At 44.6% G+C, this 22,022-nt stretch overlaps 2 protein-coding genes and 1 long non-coding RNA gene across 3 annotated transcripts in view; 2 read left to right on the forward strand and 1 right to left on the reverse strand.

Moving 5' to 3' along the window:
- LOC307207712 overlaps positions 1 to 8,941 on the reverse strand; it is a 91,549-nt gene extending 82,608 nt beyond the window's left edge. The window contains exons 1-2 of the long non-coding RNA XR_013834782.1: positions 8,661 to 8,941; positions 7,966 to 8,077 (exon numbers count right to left, since the gene is read on the reverse strand). This is a non-coding gene — a long non-coding RNA (uncharacterized lncRNA). The remainder of the gene's footprint in view (positions 1 to 7,965; positions 8,078 to 8,660) is intronic.
- Positions 1 to 22,022, forward strand: part of LOC307207667 (uncharacterized protein) — a gene marked incomplete at its 5' end in the record, with an annotated part of 413,689 nt that overhangs the window by 341,081 nt on the left and 50,586 nt on the right. The window lies entirely within an intron of this gene.
- POU3F4 (POU class 3 homeobox 4) lies at positions 10,098 to 16,110 on the forward strand. The gene has a single exon (XM_079961728.1). The coding sequence runs from the start codon at positions 10,151 to 10,153 to the stop codon at positions 11,252 to 11,254; it is 1,104 nt and encodes a 367-aa protein (XP_079817854.1). The 5' UTR covers positions 10,098 to 10,150; the 3' UTR covers positions 11,255 to 16,110.

Consider the following 22,022-nt stretch of genomic DNA (forward strand, 5'->3'; position numbering starts at 1 on the left):
GCCATCCCCCCCCCCAAAAAAAACCCCTCTATAAGAATATGGAACACGTTCAGGCTTCTAGATGCGGTACGATAAGCATGCAAGGATCGTTGTATTGTTAAATTATGCGTACAATGACATGAGGTTCGAAAATAGATGATAGATAGATACTCGTCGAATCTTCTTTTTATACACACGCGAGAGAGAGAGAGAGAGAATACACGTATATTCGGATGCTACAGTTTAAGACAACAGATATTTGATGGCAAAGAGACAGACTAGTGAAATCTCCGCAGGTGTGGCGGGCTACCATAACCGCTCAAGGGCGTAAACTGGCTTCCTAACAGGAGTTTACTACAAATCACGAGAGCATCAGTCAACGGCGAAAGAAAGTGTGTTTGGGGGGAAGGGAAGAGAGACTAGTGAGCGCCCGGTCCAGGACACCAGGTAAGTGCTACCGAGAGGTGAAGCTTACAAACTACATCCACCCCTTTCGTTCTTGGCCCTCCCCCCCCCCCAATTTTGCTTTTCGGTGGGTATGAAAAGAGCACACCTTCACTTGGATTGGGGTGGGGTGGGGTGGGGTGGGAGCGGACTGGAAAATGACACCAAGTTCTAGATTTTGAGGGGAGTTTGAATACCCTTGTATCTAGAAAAACACCTGCAGAAGGAAAGGAGCAGATCCACAGCAGGAAAAAGAAAAGAAAGAAGCAAGTCATGTCCCTGGAGGGAAGGAAGGGTTTAGTAGAGAGTGAGGAAGGTGACGAGCTTGGGCAGACGGTTAGAGGTGTAGGTCATGTCTCTCAAGAAAAAAAGCCCATCATGTTGTCCCAAGCCTAGGTAAAGTGACTAGTTGATTTTGAGGCAAGGAAAGACTGTTCTTTTGCCCACCCGTGGCAAAAACTTTGCTTTCCCTTTAGTGGCTTCGCTGATGCCCTACTCTCCCCCTCTTTCAATAAAATAAAATTAAAAATAGGTTGGACTTAAATGAACTGGTGGGTGCTTTGGGCCGCAGTTCCAAGCCCCACCAGTGAGACGAACTTAAGAGAAAACTCTCGCGGTGTGCGTTGTATACTGAATGCTAGTGGTTGTGGTGAAGCCCTGCTCGATCGGATCTAATCGATCATCCTGTTCAGGGACCAGCCAGGCATCCAACAACTTCAATGTGAAGGAGACAGTCTTCCCACCCCGCCACCATCTACTAATGAGAATGACTGCTGCTGAATCTGGTGTAACTCTCCAACGATCTGACTTCACCCACGAAGGCGCACTCTTCCATTGTCTCCCAAGCCAGACAGATGCCATCCAATTGCCACTGACAAACGGATACAGAACCCCCTTTTTTTTTTACAGCTGGCACAAATGTACACGGAACACCCTTTTCGAATTAAAACACACAGTCTGGCGAGAACAAGGAACAGCGATTTTATATTTTACGAAAAGAAGTCGCTAGTCCTCATGGTGACAGGGTGGAAAATATTTAAAAGTAGAACCACCTTGAGGAAGGTGGAGCCATATCACATCCCGGCAGGAGGCCTAAATCGGTGGAACGCTCAGGCCCCGCCCATTCAAAGAGGACCATTAATTTGGAGAGCTGCTATCTTCCAAACTGTGAGACAACATGGCAAAAGGGGAGCCCTGAATGGAACTTTGCGTTTTTGTCTGTTCCCTTCATCAAGCTTTTGTTTGAGATCTGCCGCCTCTTCCAGCGCAGAAGATCCATTGTCTTGATTTGTGCTCGAGAAAATCCCCCCACCCCGCGCGCGCCCCGCTTCTCCTCCCCTTTCGGTTCATACACATAGTCTCTCCCTATTGCAATTGTAGGATTATTTATTTTTAAAACTCAACACAGGGGCGGGGAGAAAAGCTTAAACATTTCCTTTAAGTAAAGAGGAGATTGTGTTAGCTCAACAAGGCTCCAATCCTAAACACAGTTCTTGAAAGCACACACCCTACAGAATACTGCGAGGTTTACAGTACATCTGAATAGATGTAAATCTACTCTTTAGAAATTAGTCATTTACATGGAAGCTACTTTCATTGGAACCAATATACAGTATCACTATTTTCTGAGACTATGTATTTGGGAGGTATAATTCGTATGCATGACAGACACACTTCTTCCTCTATTTTACGCACACTGTTGTTGTCGTTGTTGTTGCTAATTTGTTAAGGTACCCAAAGGGGAGATTTTTAGAAACCATGTTGGTAAACGAGTCCCTTTATGGATATAAATCCGGGGTCTACTAATGTTCTGCAGCCTTTGTACCCTTATTCAGGGCTAAGTCCATAATTCTGAACATGACGAAGGGTCCTGCGGACTTGAGTGCGACACAGCTGAAGACCAAGGGCCCCGAAGTCATCCCTTTCGGGGAGATGGGAATTATTTTTGCCTCTTTAAAAAAAAAATCCAGGCAAGGCTACACTGAAGAACCGGCTCTGACTACAGTAGTCACTTCCTGAGCGCTTTTACAAATGCAACTTACTCCGTGTGCATATTAGAAAGCAAATTGCACTAGATATAAGCTGTAGTTCAGTAACAGTTTAGTAATACCTAGAGATGGATACGGGGGAAAGGAGCTGAATTCTTCTAAGCACAATTTACCGTCCAAGGGCTCAGCTGTGGACCCCTGGAATGTTTCAGACGGCTGTCCAGTTCCCACGACTAGATGCTTCTGAACTTGGATGTTAAGGAAGAAACCAGGACTAAGGCTGGTCGATTGTTGGAATTCATCTATGACCTTATAAAGTAGCTTTCCCCCATCCTCCCTCTTTTTTGTTTTTAAAGTATTTATTTATTTAATTATGCATTGAAGAGGCTGGTAAAATGTTTTGGAGAAAGAACGGACGAACTTGGGTTTCTAAAGCTGGCCAAGCGAGGAAATTAACAGCATCCGATCTAATGAGAGACCAAATCGAACTGTTTGTGGAAGCCACCCCTCTCTCCAATTCGCTCATACACGCGAATGATCCTTCGGACTACACACACACACACACACACACACACACACACACACACACAAACACAAACACAAACACGCACCCCCATTTTCAGGTTGAAATAAATAAATAACTCCCCCAGCCAACGAATTAAATCCGCTAGAGCAAGTCCCATTTGAAAACAAACCACAACCTCCGCGCCTCTCCTAAAGTACACAGCAACATCCAAACTTTTCAGGTGGGAACACAGATAGGAACACACGGGAGATGAACCAAGTGGAAGCAAACTCGTTTTGCAGTACGTGTGTGTGTGCGCGCGCGCGCGCAATGAGGTGGGGCAGAATTAAACTGGCGGGTTGAGGGCGGAATTTGAGGGAAGGCGCTGAGCAGATTAGATTCTATCTTATTTACCTTGCAATTTCTTCTGCCAAGGTGAGGAGATGCAACAACAGCCACTATAGCAACAACAACAATAATAATATCAAAATGATCACTCCCTCTTCCAGTATCCCGAACGCAGAATCAGCTCATGTCTGGGCATACAACCAAACGCCATCGAAGTTAGAAGTGATTGGGAGGGACAAGCCCCCCCAAACAAGAAGCTCGACCCCTCCCCCCCCCCACACGCTTGCTCACCCCAACACATTGTTGGACTTATATAATTAACATCCACTGCTATTTTTCCTTCGGAGCTCTTTACACCTGTGACAAAACTCGCCCACCCAGAAATATACTTTGCCTTGTCTGTCGCCAGTGGCAAGTGGGGGGGGGGAGGGATATTGCCAAAGATTCCTGGAAGGGGTTAATCTTTGAACGCGTTGCCCCACACTCTACCTTCCCTTCTCCGCCGCCCCCTGCTCTTCCTCGGCTGCTGCATCTGAGTCTAGAGGAGTAAAATGCAAGGTGCCTCTCTCCCCCCGCCCCCCAAAACAGCAGAGACTAAAAAATATTGGGGGGGGGGGAGAAAGCAATTTTTTGCTAATTGGCTAATATCTTTCTCCAGTGCTCCTCCAATTCTTCTTCTCCTTTTCTCACTCTTCTCTCTTGCTTCCTCTCCCCCTCCCACTCCACAAACTCTGGTTTCGTTTTAAAACCTTGCTTTCGCTTGTTGCAGGGAGAGTACCGGGGTTGGAGCGTGGCTAACCTTTCTAGCCCTGTGGAAAGTGCGGGACAACAAGAAAACAAAAACAAACCTCTCTCCCCTGTTTAAGAAACAGTTAAACACTCTCGCTCTTTCTCGCAGTCTCCTTCCCCAGCCTCCTTTTCGCTGTCCCTTTTCCATACTCTTATTTTCCGGGTGGGTTCTCTCTCTCAAACACACTCACATTCACACACAAAAGCACACACTTGTTTCCCACCAAGCGTCTCTTCACAAGTCCCAGCCTTGCCTCTAAAGCGAACTTGGGCGAAAAGGTGAAATTTTCTTTATAGAGGTCGCGACCTCACCTCGCTGCCTACCGCTCGCAGCTTCATGCTGTATTAAGCACAGTCAAAACTGCACCCTTGGAAGTGGTGGGGGGGGGGGAACCCCTTCCCCTCCGCCCTCAACAACATCCCAAGCCTCCGCTCTTGGAATTGAGTAGTATCTGGAAAAGTTGCAACTAAATACCACCACCAAATCTCAGCATTTGCAGGGAAGGGGTGTGGCGGGGGGGGGGGGAGAGAGAGAGAGAGACAGAGGCGGCGAGGGTCGTCTGTGCGTGTGTCCCACCTCCTTAGGAAGAGAGAGGGAGAGAGGTTCGAGGGACTCGAGAGAGATGATATCTCCCACAATTGTGTGGCTTATAATTATATTGCAATCTGTTACTCTCAGTATCTGTCTCTCTTCCGCAGGAGAGAAAAACACAGCATGAGAGAGAGCGCCTCTGGGGTCATCGATCACACAAGTTCAACGGCTGCAATCCTAAACACACCCCGGGTAAGAGTGTGTAACACAGCAGGCCTTACTCTGGAGTAAAGACGCAGAGGATTGCAGCCTTAAAACTGCGAGGAATTGTTTTTTGCATTATGAACCGCCTCCGGTGATTTGCAGTAAATATATAACTCGCAGACAGCCCCCGCAGACACTCGCTCACAGTAGTAACAAGAAGGGATTTCCTATCTGATAAAAATCCGTGGTGCTGGACCGCATGTTAAACCTCCATCCCTGGACACCCATCTACAATATGATCAAGATCCCTTTAGACTGCTCCTTTCAAGTAAATGTGCATAGGATCGCGTTCTAAAAGTCATACACACCTCCAGGAGAGGTGAGGGACGGGAAAGAATGGAAACCTCAGTTCCAGCCTATTCGGATTTACTCAGAAGTAAGTCTGAGAAGTAAGCATGCTCAGGCCTGCAAGTTTTACGCAGCAATCCTAAAGACACTTAACCTGGGAGTGAGGCCCGCTGAATTGAGTGGAATTGCGCGATCAAGCTTCGTGACCACCTTGCTCGCTGGCAACTTGTCCTCCAATCCGATATACTCCTTTCCCCACGCAAGAATATTACGCACCTTTAAAAAGCAAGACGGAAGTGTGTGCTTAAAGGGGGGGGGGTGTCCCAGCAACAGTGCGAGCTGAGAATTTGTTTGTTTATTTAACTTGGACCGTCAAGTGTGTGTGTGTTTGGAGCGAGCGAGAGGGAGCCAGAAGAGGACTTTATTTTACAGACACCTCTTCACTTTCAACACAAACAAACAAATAATCATATAAACAAACAGAAACCGGCTCTCTCTATCTCTCGCTGGTTCGCTCTCCTTCTAGAGCAACTTCTCTTTTGCCTCCCAACAAGATGGGATATTTCTTTCTTCTTTTTTTCCCTAGAGCTATTCTTACTCGGGCTTTATACCTGCCATGAAGTGATCGAAGCGGGGTTGGGTGGGGGAGGGGGGAAGAGAGATTAGATATGAAAATAAAGTTATTTCTGGTTGGCGGCGGGCCGCGGTGCGGGGGGGGGGGAGGGGGAGGGAGTCCGAGAAGCCCAACGGGCTTTAAAAAGAAGAAAACATTCGTATTAACAATTATGATGGCAATAATAATAATAATAACAACAACAACACAGATTTGATTCCTTTTCATTCCTCCTCTAAAAAAAAGGTCTCTTTCTCTCTCTCTGGAGTCTATGGGGGGGGAGGGGAAAAATAAGTGACAAATTCTTGCAACAGTTACTCTGCGTGTCCTTAAAAAGTAAAACTCTCTCATGTTCAGACGGGGTCGGGTCTATTGAATGAGGTCCTTTTATTCTGCATGGGGCGATGGATTTGCGGCTCCGCTCTCGCCTTTATGCTTCTCTCTATGGAAACCTGGATCATGGGGAGAAATATGCGGAGCTGAATAGAGCCGAGCAGCAGAAAGGAGCGCCTGAGAGCAGCATCTGTTACACTCGGGAAGTTAGACTGACAGGAAAGCGCTAAAGAAACCCTCTCAAGCAGATTAGGAGGCAAAAGCGAGAGGGGAGGGGAGGGTTGCAACTCCAAGCGGATAAAAAACACTCCAGAAAGAGAAAGTGTGGAGGCGGAGGGGGTGTGGGGAGAGAGAGAGAGAGAGAAGCCAAAGGATATCTTCCCATTAATCTGAGGCAGAACATGATACTGTATGATGCCGGCAAATTTTGATTTTTTAACATTATTTATTATATTGGTCTAAAAAAAGCCATTTTCTGAGCTTGATTGCACCAGGCCTGTTTTTTCTCTCCCCACTTTTAAAGCTTGGTCAGAAAGTGCGCTCCTAGCCAAGTTCATTTGGAAGTTCTAATGAGGAGGGAAGAAAAAGATAATCGATCCCTCCTCCTCCTCCCTGCCCCCCCCCGGCGATCCCCAAACATGTCAAGGAGGTAAAGGCTTCTAGTGGGTTTCCTGGTTGCCTCACTTAGACCTCTCCAGCATCCCTTAAAATGAGTTGGTTTGGGAGTAAGGAGCAGGCACCCCCCTACCCCGGCGCGCCTGCTGTCAAAGGATTGACCTTCCAAGTCAATTGGTATGGGTGGTGGTGGAAGAGAAACTAGTCTACCCTAGGCGCGCTTACTCAGAAGTAAATCCCTGCGGTGTTCAATACTGCTTTCACATGTAGTCTCTCTGTCTCTGTCTCTCTATCCGTCCCCTCTATTGTGTTCGGTTACATTTACTCCCTTAGTGTTGCAGCGGACATCATCCTCAGTTTGCAACAGTGCTGCTTAACTGTGTTGGGGATCGGTGTTGGTAATAGCTAACTGCTTTACGATTCCCTCCTCTTCTTGTAAAGGCACCCTCAAACGATGAAAGTTTGATTTAAAAATCGTACAAAAGAGAGGGCGAAGGTTGTTTTGTGTTTGGTTAGGTTAGGTTCCAGTTTCACTTATTTAGCTTTCTAAATAGACCATCAGAAATAGAGTGGATCCGATTTTCAATATGGTATTAGGCTGGCTGGGTTTCATTCCTGCCTTGCTAAAGATTCTCTCTTCCCCCCCCCCGCCCCCCCGCGCGCAAAAAAATCTGGCCCTTTCTGTCTTTTCAAATTATTCTCCCATCCCAGTGGGGAGAATAGTCTTGCCTTTACAGCTACACACACATACACACCCCATTTCTTACAGATTATTTTACGGATCCAGCAAGGACCACAGTCTACCACGCGAGGAAATAAGTGGAACCTCAATTGCCAGTAACTGTACTTTTCCCAAAAATTGCTTCCACGCTTCTAAGAAGAAGAAGAAAAGACTGTCGAAACCAAAACGGCAGAGCCTCTTCACCACAGTACTGTCTCCCAGTACCAAAACCCAGCAATCAGGAAAATGTTTTTTTTAAAAAAATAAAAATAAAAATGGAAGTTTCCCAACTTCCTCAATATATTTAAGCCTATGCAACTTTTATTTCAAACTTTAACCAAAAAAAGTATAAAAACGATCAAATCTTGCATTCAGGTTTCCTATCCATTGATCTAGACTTGGAAACTGCTGAAAAATGACCAGTAGCTGTTTTATCCTGTATTTTAAAAAAGGAAAAGGAAAAGGTGCAGCTCAAATGAGAGAGAGGGAGGGAGGGAGAGAAGGATAGGATAGAGAGAGAGAGATGTGGAAGGGAAAAAAGCTCACCTTGTTTAGGGCGATATTTTCATTTTCTTGAATTTTTCTCCAGATCTGTCTTCCTAGAGAACTTAATGCCTTAATGACTTTCGGGTAGCTGCAAGCCCTTCTTTTATTTCTGCTAAATATATGAAAATGTATGCAAATTTAAATCAAGCTTAACCTAGGAGCTCCTGCAATATATTTAATGGAATTTCAAACCAATAAGGGAACTGTGATGCAGCGTTCTGTAAGTGCAAATATAATTATGCAGCTAGGTTACCTCCGAAATTATGCACGGAAAGGTCATTAAAAAAAAAAACTTCGGAGATCCTTGTTCTTTTCTTTTCGAATGTATTAGGGTTTAATTTTCTCAGCTGGAGTACTGCAACAAAATCTAAACGCTCCGATTTCTGATCTCCAGCTAAAACATTTGCAGGAGGAACACACAACAGACTGTATTGTTGCTATTGTTGTTGTTATCATTGTTATTATTGACATAATAGACTGAAAAGGAACATTAAGAGGAGAAAGAGCAGCAACCTTCCATCCCCCCCCCTTTATTTCTCATTGTTTCCCCTACTTATGCTTTGACATTCCTCCTTATTACCTAAAGCCACGTTTTCAGGAATAAGCTTATAAAACAGACAGCAATACCTTACAGCTTTATGTCAAAGGTAAGGGAGGGTTAGGGTTAGCAGAAAACAATTCTAATTTATTCAAACCGTTTGCCAGATTTTGCGTGTGTGTGTGTTCTGTATTTTGGAAAGGCGTCGAGAAACGAAGCCACTATAGCCTCCTGAATGTATCTAGGAAGGAGGAGAGGGGTTTTCTTGGCACCCGGGGCTGCAAGACGTGCGTCTCTCCTCCTGCCGCGCCACCACAAGTTGTGTGCTTTTCTGTCACAGGCTCCGAGAGGCTTGGAAAGTTGCAGAGCTTGTTGTTAGGGAGCGCGCGGTTTCCCAATTGCTGGGGAGGGGTGGGGGGGGTGGAGAGGAGGCAGCCGAAGCGTAGGGATGACCAGGGCGACTGTGGAAGCAAACTTTGCACCACCCAACTTAAGGCGAATGGCAGGCAGGATTTGCATTTCAATCAGGCAGCGGGTTAACTGCTGATTTACCAACCAGTCAGCTCAGTGGAAAGGAAACAAATGAATCTCTGAAAACTAGCTTCTCTCTCTCTCTCTCTCTCTCTCTCTCTCTCTCTCTCTCTCTCTCTCTCACACACACACACACACACACAGAGAGAGAGAGAGAGAGAGAGCTGTTTCATTTCTCTTTCTCTGTGTGTATGAGTATGCAACATACCCAAAAGTATGACAACAGTGTCATGTATGCAATATGTGTCCCGGGTAAGTGTTCGTCTGATATTTCCTCTCTCACACACGAAGTTTCCTAGGCAAGGTGTAACTTTTGAGGCGCCGGGGAGATTGACTTGAGACAGTTTTGTTTATTTTGTTGTTGTCCCCGCTACCCCAACCCCTTAATCTCTCAGTTGCTTTCAGACTGACTTCAAAATGTTAAGAGAGATTTGGGGGTGGTGTGGTATTGTGGGGAGAGGTCTATAGATTGTGTTAAGGAGAAGCTGTCCGTCTTGAAGATGGGTATTTAACCTCCCTTCGCCTGCCCCTTCCCAAGTTTTCTAGGAAAGGTCTATACCTGGAATTAATCAGTACAAATTTAAACCATGCCCTCGCATTCCCTTGCCTCCTCCTTTCCCTTCCTCCCACCTCTTTCCCTTTCTTCTTCTCCTAATAAGATCTAAAAAATGAAGTAGCGGCGGCAGAGGGGCAGATGGGGTGGGTGGGTGGGCTGAAATAAATGATATTGTCCTGCAGCGGCGAAAGGGTTAACCCAGTGAATCGTGGGCAGCCCGCTCGCGGCAGCCAATGGAACCTGAAGATTGATTCACTTCCTGCTTCCAGACTCCCTCGTTTTAACCCTTCTCCGCCTGCAAGCTTCTTCGTCTCCCTCTTTCTCTCTCTCTCTCCATCCCCCCACCCTTTTGGACGGGCTCAGAGCCAGCCTCTTTGGCGAACCCTCATTGGTTGCGGCGCCCACTTCCCGGCGGGAAGAGGCTTTCGGATTGGCCGCCGGGGCTGCCCGTCAGCATGCGGTTGCTGATTTGGCTCCCTTTAGGCTGGGTAGATGTCAAAGGCTGAACGCATCTCCCTTTGCCACATTATAACTAGTAGGGGGAATCCTGAGCATCAAGCATGGCTACTGCGGCGTCGAATCCCTACAGCATCCTCACTTCCAGCTCTTTGGTCCACGCAGAATCGGCGGGGATGCAGCAAGGAAGCCCATTCCGGAACCCCCAGAAACTTCTCCAAAGTGACTACTTGCAAGGGGTCCCCAGCAATGGGCACCCTCTGGGGCACCACTGGGTGACCAGCCTGAGCGACGCAGGGCCTTGGTCGTCCACCTTGACCGCCAGCCCTCTGGACCAGCCCGACGTGAAGCCAGGGCGGGAAGACTTGCAGCTGGGGGCCATCATCCACCACCGCTCGCCTCACGTTAGCCACCACTCGCCCCACCACACCAGCCACCCCAGCGCCTGGGGGGCCAGCCCGGCTCACAATTCCTCGCTCACGTCGAGCGGGCAGCCTCCGCCTCCTCCCTTGAACGTCTACTCTCAAGCGGGCTTCACGGTCAGCGGGATGTTGGACCACGGGGGTCTGACGCCCCCTCCGGCTTCGGTCACGCCGCAGGCCATGCACCAGGTGCTGAGGGACACCCCGGACCACGGCGACCTGGGCTCGCACCACTGCCAGGACCACTCGGACGAGGAGACACCGACGTCGGACGAACTGGAGCAGTTCGCCAAGCAGTTCAAACAAAGGAGGATCAAGCTGGGCTTCACGCAAGCGGACGTGGGTTTGGCGCTGGGCACTTTGTACGGGAACGTCTTCTCTCAGACGACCATCTGCCGGTTCGAGGCTCTGCAGCTGAGTTTCAAGAACATGTGCAAGCTTAAGCCTCTGCTGAACAAGTGGCTGGAGGAGGCCGACTCCTCGACGGGGAGCCCCACCAGCATCGACAAGATCGCGGCTCAGGGCAGGAAGCGGAAGAAGCGGACCTCCATCGAGGTGAGTGTCAAAGGGGTCCTGGAAACGCATTTCTTGAAGTGCCCCAAGCCGGCGGCCCAGGAGATCTCGTCTTTGGCGGACAGCCTCCAGCTGGAGAAGGAGGTGGTGAGGGTTTGGTTTTGCAACAGACGGCAAAAGGAGAAGAGGATGACGCCGCCAGGGGACCCGCCGCAGCCGCACGAGGTTTACTCTCACAGCGTGAAAACAGACGCCTCCTGCCACGATCTTTGACTATGAAGGACCCACTCGGGAACTGGGCAGCGGCGCGGATCCTATGGGTGTGACATTCATCCCCCACTCCTCCTCCTCCTCGCCCTCCTTTTTCTTGCGTTCTTCTTTTTCTTCTTCTTCTCCCGACCCTGCCCAAACCAGGATTTTATTATTATTATTATTATTATTATTATTATTATTATTATTATTATTATCGGTAACTTTACCTTCATCAACCCTTCAGGACAACATCAACCTGGCCACGACATTAAGAAAATGAAAAGAATAGTTTATAATACATACCTCCTCCCCACCGTCATTACCCCCCTCCACCCCGCTGCTCATTCCTGGCAGCACATATACTTATTTATATGTCTATACTTATCTTGTTTTTCTTCTGTTTCTCTATCTATCCAACCTTCCCCACCCCCTCGCCGATTTTCTGTGGTAAACATCAAGGCTTTAAAAAAAAAAGAAATCTCCGATACGAAGACAACAGAACAAATGCATTGTCTCTCTCTTTCCATATAGATATATACACAAAACGTGCCTATGAATAACCTTTCAGCGCCTTGGTCTGATCCGATGTATTTCAGGTTTTGGGGTATATATTTTTTTGTTTTCGCTTTAGCTTGGCTGGACTTGGCTTTGCTCGTTCCTAAACCAGACTTTCTGTATAGCGGCCTTCCGAAGGCCGGGGGTGTCACACCACAACCTGTAGGTAACATTTGTGACCTAAAATTGGAGGAACCCCATTGATCAGCTCCTCCTCCCCTTTCCCCCTGCAGGTCACTGATTTTCTGTAAAGTGGGGGGGAGGAGGAGGCAGGGGGAAATGTATTCTAATTTTCCCAGCCCCCATTAGAGGAGGGTGGAATCTGGAACCCCTCTTTTCTAAGCTCCAAAGGCAGAAACAAGAGATGACTAGTCAGAAAATCTGATTTTCTCAACCCTTCTTTGTCCCGCCCTTTCAGATATATTTAAATAACTTTCAGAATTATATAACGTCAACATGGAAATTCTCTAAAAAAAGACTCCTACTCGTCCCCTTCCATATCCCTCCCCATCCATCCCCGTGCCTGATTTTGGCTTGTCTAAACAAAGATCGAACATGGAAACATCACCAGAATAACTTATATATATTTGAAAGGCCGGCCTTTCCCTGGTCTCTAGCTCTTCGACAATGTTATATATATATATATACACACACACGACTGGATCCATCCTGGTCGGCCCCTGGAGCTACGGTTTGTAGTCAAACCCGTTTCCCGTCCAACGCTTAGCTTCGGAATAAATCGGTTTGCCCGCGTTTCTTATCAAAAGTCAAAAGGAAAACAGCAAGGGTTGAAATTAATAATGGGTATGGGAGGTGGTTGGGTCGAGGTGGGGGAAAAGGCAGTAAGGAATTGGGTTGTGGTTTTTACTGATATGCTGCAGATCTGGTCAAAAGCGTTTTGTTATTAAGTTGTATTTTTTTAAAAGAGTTTCCCCAAAGCAAATAAAATGCTATTTTGCTTGTAGATTCTTCCCTCCCCTTCCATGCCTGTCATTGGATATAGCTCCCCTCCATTTGTGGACGTGTGTGTTTACAAAGGCGCACATTATAGGGGTGTGCAGGCACACACAAACACGCTGTACAAACAGACGCATTGCCCATTGTTTGTCTACGGACACCTAGGCAGGACCACAATGTGTATATTTTACACGTATACACGTCTTAAGCGAATACACTCAGAAACCTGGCACAACGAGGCACCGCAGTTGTTTGTATAGGTGCTTTACAGACATCTAAGTATATATAGATATATATAGTTATACTACTAAAAAAATCCAGAGTATTGTGCCTACCCATCCGTCACTACTCTGTCTGACACACCTATCGATATAATATGAAAGGAGCCCTAGATGCAAATTTGCAGCTCTGGAATGATGCAAAAACAACGCCAGTTTAATTATGGAAAAGGATTCCCCCCCCCCCCATTTCCCGCGCCCGTTTTCAATCCAAATTCTTTCCAAGCATAAACAATGTTCATTTCCATATTTTCTCTCTGGCAAGCCTGAATATGCGCTTAATATCCCAACAATGAAGACCCCGCTTTCTGCCAACTTTATATTAAGGAAAAAAGAAAAAGAAAATACCTGTACAGTTTTGTATATTCTAAACGTTTTTGGGAAGTTATTAATTTAAAAGGGGGAAAAAGATCATTTAGATTATTCATTTAGTAACTGATGTATAATAAACGCTATTTTCATTAAAGGTTGCTTTTTCAACTATTTTATTCCAAATTGCCTATCGCAGTTGCCGACAATTATTTATTTTCAATAAATTCCTCATTATGTTAAAAAAAAAAGTCAGAAAAAATAATTATATATATATATATATATATCCTCGAAGCGGCTGTCCAGGGAAGGAAGGCGTAAACATAAAACGATTCGCTTGTGATGTTTGTTTGTCAACCACTTTTAGTCAAGGGGGGGTTTATATTGACGCAATATTTTATTGTTGTACAGACGCACACACAAAAAAGGTCTGAATAAAACATTTTTACAGGTTAAAAGAAGTTGCGTTATTTGTGTGGTGATAAAAAAAAAAGAAAGAAACCCAGGAAACTTTACAGAAAAATAAAAATAAATAAACTTTCTCGGTCCCCGCCCCCCCTTCCAATATGCTTTACGGCCTTGCTCTTTTAAAAATATTTCTTCTTGTTGTTAATTATTATTTAGGGTTAAACGGTTAGACTTTAATAGAGAAGAGCCAGCTTTTTTGTGTTCAAATTCCCAGCCGCCCTTTCAATCCTATGTGAAATTTGTTGTTGTTTTGTTTAAGAAATCTGTCAATTTCCTCTCTCAGACAATATTGAGGCTAATATATAGCAAACGCTGGTATCTATACCAGTCAGCTGGCAGGCCCTTCTAAGGCTTCCATCTTTGCTGGAGAAGGGAGAGAAAGAAGAGTCTCACACCCTTTTTCGACAGGGCAATGCCTTCCTGTTAAAGAGGTTGTTGTAGATCTCGGTTTCCTTAGGGTCATCCTAGTGGAGTCTTCCTGGTTTATTTGTTTGCTTTTCTTCTTCCGCCTCCTCTTTTCCTTTCTTTTTTAAAGCATGGAATGCAAATTTCCCTTTCCCAGGCAGGGCTAGTTAAGCTAATACAGTCAATTTCACATGAGATTGTGCAAAGCGATCCTTTTCTTTCGTTCGGTTTTAAAAATAAATAAATCTTGGGACGACATATGTTTCTTTGAGCACAATCTCTCTCTCTCTCTCTCTCTCTCTCTCTCTCTCTCTCTCTCTCTCTCTCTCTCTCCCCCCCCCCCCCCCCAGTTTAAGAGGCAGCCTCAGAGATGCTGTTGGCTATGCAGCGACTTTAAGAAAGGTTCAGCTCCTCCTTGGACCAGCCGTTTATAATTGACAACTGGGAAACACACAATGTAACTTTGCCTTGAATTTGAATGCACAAATGTATTCGCTGCCTGCGAATTATAATTTAAAACAGAGAAGCACATTGCAAAAGGGGGAGGGGGAAGGGGATGTTAAGTGTCTTTGTGAAGGCAGAGGCAGTGGTTTGTTGGTTTTTATTGGTGTGTGTGTTTGTTTTCGTATGTGTGTGTGTGTGTGTGTGTCAGTACCTTATGAATTTGAAACAGGGATGATTGTAGATGCCATCCAGGAAAATGAAGCCAGTATTATTTCCCCAACCCTACTTAATTTTGTAAATTAATATTAAGTTAATATTTATCAGGCAGCAATGCAATTTTTATTATTGTATCTTTTATTCATATTGCACTTTTCAATATGGGGGAAAATCAGTCTTTATTTTGTTTATTCTCAAAGCGACCCAGTTGTGCTCAGCTATCACGATATAAAATTTGCACAGATGGGCAACTTAAAGGCTTGGCAGCTTGGCCTGGGTTGCTTTGCATCAGACCCCGCTTTTACTTTAAAGTTATGCCCTATTGATATGCTTCCAAGGACATGTGTTTCAGATCTGGGTGTCTGACCTATTAAAATAAGTATGAAAATGCTGCTTTAAATTTGACCACTCAAACTCATTTGGGAGGAGAGCTGCATAGAATGCATATTGCTTTTGCCATCATGAATTTCCAGTGGGTATGTGGGTAGAGCAACAAACATTTAATTCATGAAGCTCACTGGTCAACCTTGGGCCCATCACTGTCTCTTAGCTGAACCTAACTCACAAGGTTGCTATGAAAATAAAATGAGAACCAGGAGAAACACGTGTACCAAACTGAGCTCCTTGCAGGATGTTGTTGTTGTTTTGCTATATTATTATTATTATCATTATTATTATTATTAATAATTACAGCAGTAGTAGTAACAGCATTTTGATGACAGTATCTTCTGCACTACAATTTACATCACCTAAAACTCCATTCTGTTTAAAGTACATCATATCCTGCCAGGATGCAGAAATGGAGGCTACTGATGGACCAGTTCAGATGCTTGCCAGAGAAAAAGCGGTTTCTGCTTCTTTTGTTGCATGCTTAGGTCAAAGATTGTAAATCACTTTGGGATGCCTCATGGAAATATAATCTCCCATGGCCTCCAAGGTCTTGGTATCAATAAGTGTCCTTTTCCTGGCTCTAGATCCCCCAAAGCCTTTTAGATATGACCAGAGAGTGATGGTGGGGAGGCAAGGTTTTGTGCGGACTTTCTCAAGGCTGCCCGTTATTCCTTAGTCACCTGATTTGAGCCATAAGTGTTGTGGGGAGGTGGTAGGGGGTTGAGGCTAGACAGCAACAAACAAAACCCTAAAACAGACTACTAATTCATGCACTTTAAAAATTAATCCAGAAAGAACGGGCAGAGTGAATGAGCAGGGGAGACCTATAGAAAATTTCGTTTAAGAGCAGGCTTGATAAATGAGTTTTGGGATTATTGTTGTTTTTTGTATCAAGTCGCAGAATATATATATATCACACACACACACACACAGCTTTTTCGGGGCGAGACACGCTGGGGTACACTTACCCCTAAACATTTTGTGAATCAAAGTTTGACCTCATTGAGGGGTAGTATTTCAATATGAGTAAGAAAATGAGAGTACCCCTAAACATATTTTTAGATTTCATATATATATAAGCATGCACACATATATGAATGACAGAGAGATTTCCATGAAAAAAAACATTCTTTTAATAGTCATTTCTTGCTGTCACATAAGGCTACAAGTGAAAACAAAACAAAACAAAGCAACAATCTAGCCATTAATTGAGATTGTGACCCACCAGGCAAGCAGGGCCAGGGGTGAACTTTGGTCTTTCAAATTTCAGTGGCGCCCTGTGCGAGCTCAACATTTGGCAACCCCACCTATCACCTTCCATTCTGCTCAGTTCGCTATGTCCTAGTTGTGACGCCCTGCGGCGCCCTCTAGGCTTGGCACCCATTGCAGTGGAGCTGGTCACACTGCCCTAAATCTTCCTCTGGAAGGGCTTTGTTGCTAATTTTGTACAGCAATTTGCTTTTCTTATTAAGCTACAATGGAGGCTGGGCTTAGGCTATGGATGAAGGCTAAATGTATATATTTTAACTATATTGTTGTAAACATTCCCCTCCCATGCCATAACTGTTATTCTACCTGTTTGTAATCTCTCCAGTCAATGGACAATAGGCAGACCTGTATTCTTTATAAATGAGTTCCATGAAGGAACATGGTTGTATATGGGGTGAATGAAGAAGAGCTTCCAGTGCTGGAAGTACAAAGAATGTGCATGTGGAAGGTCCCAGGTCATCTGCCATTAAAAGGTCTCCAGCAGCAGATGATGGAAAAGACCTGGAGACCCTGGGGAGCCACTGCCAGTCAAAGTAGACAATACTGCCCTGGGTTAACTGTTTAATCTGGAACAAGGCAGGGATGCAATTCTGCATGCACATAACCATATACATCTTATTTTATCTCCTTACATTTGCATCCCACCTTTCTTCCACGAGGGAACCCAAGATAGTAAACATGTGGTTCCTGCCAAAGTACAGGCTAAGTACCTCTACACCCAGTGGTGTTTAGTGCTTATTGTGACTGGTTGGGAGGAAATCAGGGAGACCAGGAGACCAGCAGTAGGTGTTGGCACTAGAGCCAATGAGAGGCAGAGCCATCCCATGATTGGTTATAAGTAAGATAAGAAGGCAGGTAGGGAAAGGCTGGGTGAAGGCAGATTGAGGTTGCTGAGGCAGTGTCCCAGTCACGCTAATGGACTAGCGTCTGCAAGGTTTTCTCCTGGGCTCTATCCATAGCTCACAAGTCAAGGGTCCCCCACTCACCAATTTATATGCACTCTATTTCCCGCCCACTTTATTCAACTCCCTCATGACCTGGGCTGGACTCACTGAAACTCTCAGGTGGGTGTCACTGACATTCTAAGAGAATGAGGGAGGTGTTCATGGTGAGTTCTGGCACCTCTTTTTCTAGGAAAGTAGCACTGGTCATGACTAAGTATTCACAGAATCGTAGTTTGGGATTTCATCACAGGTCTAATTTTAGACTTTTTGCTGAACTATCACACATATTGTTAAATCCTCCAATAGGACTTCATCCTAACGTAGGTAAGCATTACTTTAGAGCCACCCAGTTGAATGCAGTTTGGGACTGCGGTCATGCTTGACACCCTCTCCCTATTTTTTTGCAGTCCCAAATAGGCAGTAAAAACAGGTTTTGGGGGCTGCTGATGGGGGTACCATACATGACTGTATTTGGACTGGTGAGTCTCACATGGTGCAGACCTGACCCACTACGCACAGGCATTATGTATGGCAGTGGGTGGTGTATGCAGGTAATTTGAAGTATTACATACTACAAAGTAATTGAGCTTTTGCTGATGATTATCCTGCCCTTATGATTTCTGGCAGTGCTCTGTTGATAGTGTTTGATTTTCATACTTGGCAACATATTAGAATTTGGCATTTATAAAACTGGCATTATTCTCATATATTTAAATAAAGAAACATTCCCCATGTAATTCTCTGTGGGATTTTTTTTTTTTTTAAAAGTCCCCTGAATAGATATTAAATATTGGGGGGGGGGGTATTGCTTTGTTTTTGTTTTGTGTTCTCATTTTGTATTTTTATGTTGTGAACCGCCTTGTGATCGTTGGATGAAAGGCACTATACAAATCATCATCATCATCATCATCTGGTTGTGATTTTCTTTCTTTCTTTCTCTCTCTCTCTCTCTCTCTCTCTCTCTCTCTCTCTCTCTCTGATATGGGAAGGAGGGTCCGATTTTATAGGATCCTCTCTTTGCAGAGTACTTAGCTTGTAAGTTACCCAAACCTTATACATGTAGTTTTTCTGGCATGATTCACACAAAGAAATTCTATATTGCAGAATTAGTACTATTTTTTTTAAAAGAGTACTATTCCTTCCCAAAAGAGGGGAAAAATTCAATCCCTAACCTCACATTCCTTCTTTAAGCATGAGAGAGAGAGAGTTTAAATTGCACAAAAATCTATCAGTGTAATTAAAATATTGTAACTGAACACATGGGAGGTGATATTAAAACCATCTAGATGGTGTCATTTAAGGGCATTTGTTTTATATCTATGGTTTTATTATCAAATACCCATACAAAGGATTGAAATATAGATGTTTATTTGTCTTTCTTTGTTTTTGAAAGCTGAAAGTCAAGTCGTTTTCAAATAGCGATTCCTTTTAGTGTAAATTTGATATTCTGTCATTTTTGTTGCTGTGCAACTGAAGGATTTCTTCTGTTTTCACTCCCCACTCTCAATTGCTGAAAGACAAAATGTATACAATAAAAGGCAGATGTAAACAAAGAACTTTTTTTAAAAGAAGAATGAAGCTACAAGGAAATCCATTTAAAGAAATAAAAGTTATTTTGTGCCATTGCATCTCTAAGCAAAAGAAAAATCTTTCCTGCCACCTAATGTTAAGTACAGATTATTGTAATTCTCATTGGGCCAGCTGTTTATGTGCGCAAACATGTTCATGGCACACTGATTGTAATAGCGCCAATCAATAATTTTTATTTGTAAATGTGATCATGGATGAATTAGCACAGGTAAAACATCCATATCACCTGATGTGAACTATATCTAATTTTGAAATGGAAGTGGTTCACATATTCATTTGAAAACAATCAAACGTTGAAGAACCACGTGATGAATGGTCAACAACTGCTCCGCATGTAAGTGTGAACCAGGATTTTATCTTATTTATTTACTGCACTTATATCCACCTTTTCCCTCCAAGGTGCTCAGTGTGGCATATATGGCCCTCCAGCTCCTCAATTAATGCTGAATAGCAACCCTACAAAGTAGGTTTGCCTGAGAGGTGGTGAATGGCCCAAGGGATGGATAGCTCAACAACTTTTGTGTCTGGATTCTCACTTTTTGAAATATGGCAACCCTAATTATGTTAGGAATGGCAGAATCTGTGACCCTTCTGGTTCTGCTGAGCTCTGGTTCCCATAAACCCTGGCCACTGGTTATGGTAGCTGGGACTGATGGAAGTTGGGGTCCAACATCATCAGGAGGGTCACATGCCTCCCATCCCTCTACTAGATGATGTCATCTATACATAAAGTATATATCAAATGAACATATTTTTTACACACATATGTACATGTGAGTGCGCGCGCGCACACACACACAAACACACACACACACTGCAATATTTAATTTATTAATAATATAGATTAAGTGGGTAAATGCTATACTGGCTACAGAAGTGCTCTCCCCCAATTTAGGGGATGCTTTATTTGTTTTTAATTGCTTTAAAACTAGATTCTTCAACAAACTGCAGATTGGAAACTGCTTCTTAAAGGAGGTGTTCTGTCTTCCCTCACACACAGGAGGAATACCTCTTCTGTTATGGCACCTACCACAGCTCAGCGCTAGAGCACCTGATTTGCATGCAAATTGTCCCAGGTTCAATCCCTCCAGGTAGGGTTCAGTTTGGACAATACTGAGCTGGATGGACCAATGGTTTGACTCAGCAGAAGGCAGCTTCTTGCCATCTAGGTGTGCAACACCTGAAAACAAAGAAAACCCGAACCTGCTGGTGAAGGAAGGATAATAATAACAACAATTACTACAGTATCTTTTTGCCCTCTGAAATTTTGTTTTTGCAAATCAATTGCAAATGCAATCAGTGAATCAGTTAAATACCATATGATGAATTAATCAACATTTCTTTAACCAGCTTGCAACTCCAATATGCATATCAGGGATGGATCTGGAAAAAGGCAAATTAAGTTTCCAAGGTCATGGAAGCCCGAATTCTGCAATGGCATGTAATATAGATTGACTGCTTTCAGAAAAGTGCCAGTCCTCTGAATCCCATTCTGATCGGCTAACACCCGCCAAAGCCCAATACTATGCAGGGCCATCTTAAGCATACCTGGTGCCATGGTGCAAAGCTCCCTCCTATGCCGCCCCCCCATTGCCCAGAGTTGTCCACCTTTTTTTTAGGGAGGACAGCGCTGCTGGCGGGGCTGGAGGAGGCGGGCAGCGGCTGGAGGGCGGCTCCTCCTGCAGGGAAGAGGCGGAGGCTGGACGCGGTGCCTCCTGGCTCAGCTGGCTGCTTCATGCCACAGTGGCTATGTCAGACAGAGGCTCTGGGCGCAGCACTGCTTCGGCGCTGTATGGCGGAGGTGGGCGAGGGCAGTGAGCTGATGCCAGAAGGCGCCATGCCCAGCTTCCACATCTTCCCTGGCGCCCTCCAGAACTTGCCACCCTGGCACCCCGTGCCACTAGCTTCTATGCATAAGACATCCTTGATACTATGTCCCTTAACTGGACTGAATGGCTCTTCACTGTAATGGTGACCCCAGATGTGAAGTAAGCTTTATGCCTGACATTTTTTCTGTCTGGTGGAGTAATGTTCATTCTCAGCTAGATGTTTTGACTGTTTAGTGCAAAAATGCCCAGTGTCCAGGCTTTCTTATTCTTTTAAAGGTGATCAGCATGGTGGCGCACAGGCCCACAATTTGCAATAAGGCAAAGTGAGGCAAATAGGTAGAGGATTCTAAGGGCATATTCCCGCCCACCCAAAACCCAGCCACTCCTCCTAGTACAGATGGAGAGAAATTCAATTTAGTTTGCATTCAAGGATTAATCCATCAAATCTCACTTTCTGAAACAATGCCTTAACTGAAACACAAGCAGCCTTTGAAATCCTCTGCAATTTGCACTTCTCTGAATTTTGCAACGCTCTCCTCAAGCCAAAAAATGTGTACAAAAATTCACATACCAGGGTAAAGTGTGCATAAAATGGCCACTTAGGACAATGTAAACTATTTCTACTCTTGGTTTCAGCTGTTTTGTAAACAGGTACATGTCAAGTCATGTGCCACCCCAAGTCTCCCCTGCTCCTATATCCAGAGTATGAAATTCCTCAGGTGCCAGGCACATATTGAGACTGGCAGGGGTCCAGTTGTGATAGAGTTGCCATATTTTGAAGAGCATTATTTTGAAGAGTTTAAAATAATAATAATAATAATAATAATAATAATAATAATAATAATGCCACACATATACTCCACCAACCAAAAAACAATAAGGATCAGAAAAGGCAAATATTATAAATATTCAGCCAACTCACAGTGTTTGGTTGCTTTCAAAATGCATAAGACACTGAAAGCAGCTCCACACTTGCAACACTAATTGCATTCGCTATGAGTGCATTGGTGTTACATACATGTATGCAGACCTGAGCATATAAAAGTGCATGTTTTTCATTCCTGCTTCATGTATTTGCTACACGAACAAAGTGAGCCACTCTGACTGGGCTGCTTTAGCCAAAAGTAACTATCCA

The sequence above is a fragment of the Podarcis cretensis genome (genome assembly GCF_951804945.1).
Source record: "Podarcis cretensis genome assembly, chromosome: Z".
Lineage (NCBI taxonomy): Eukaryota > Metazoa > Chordata > Lepidosauria > Squamata > Lacertidae > Podarcis > Podarcis cretensis.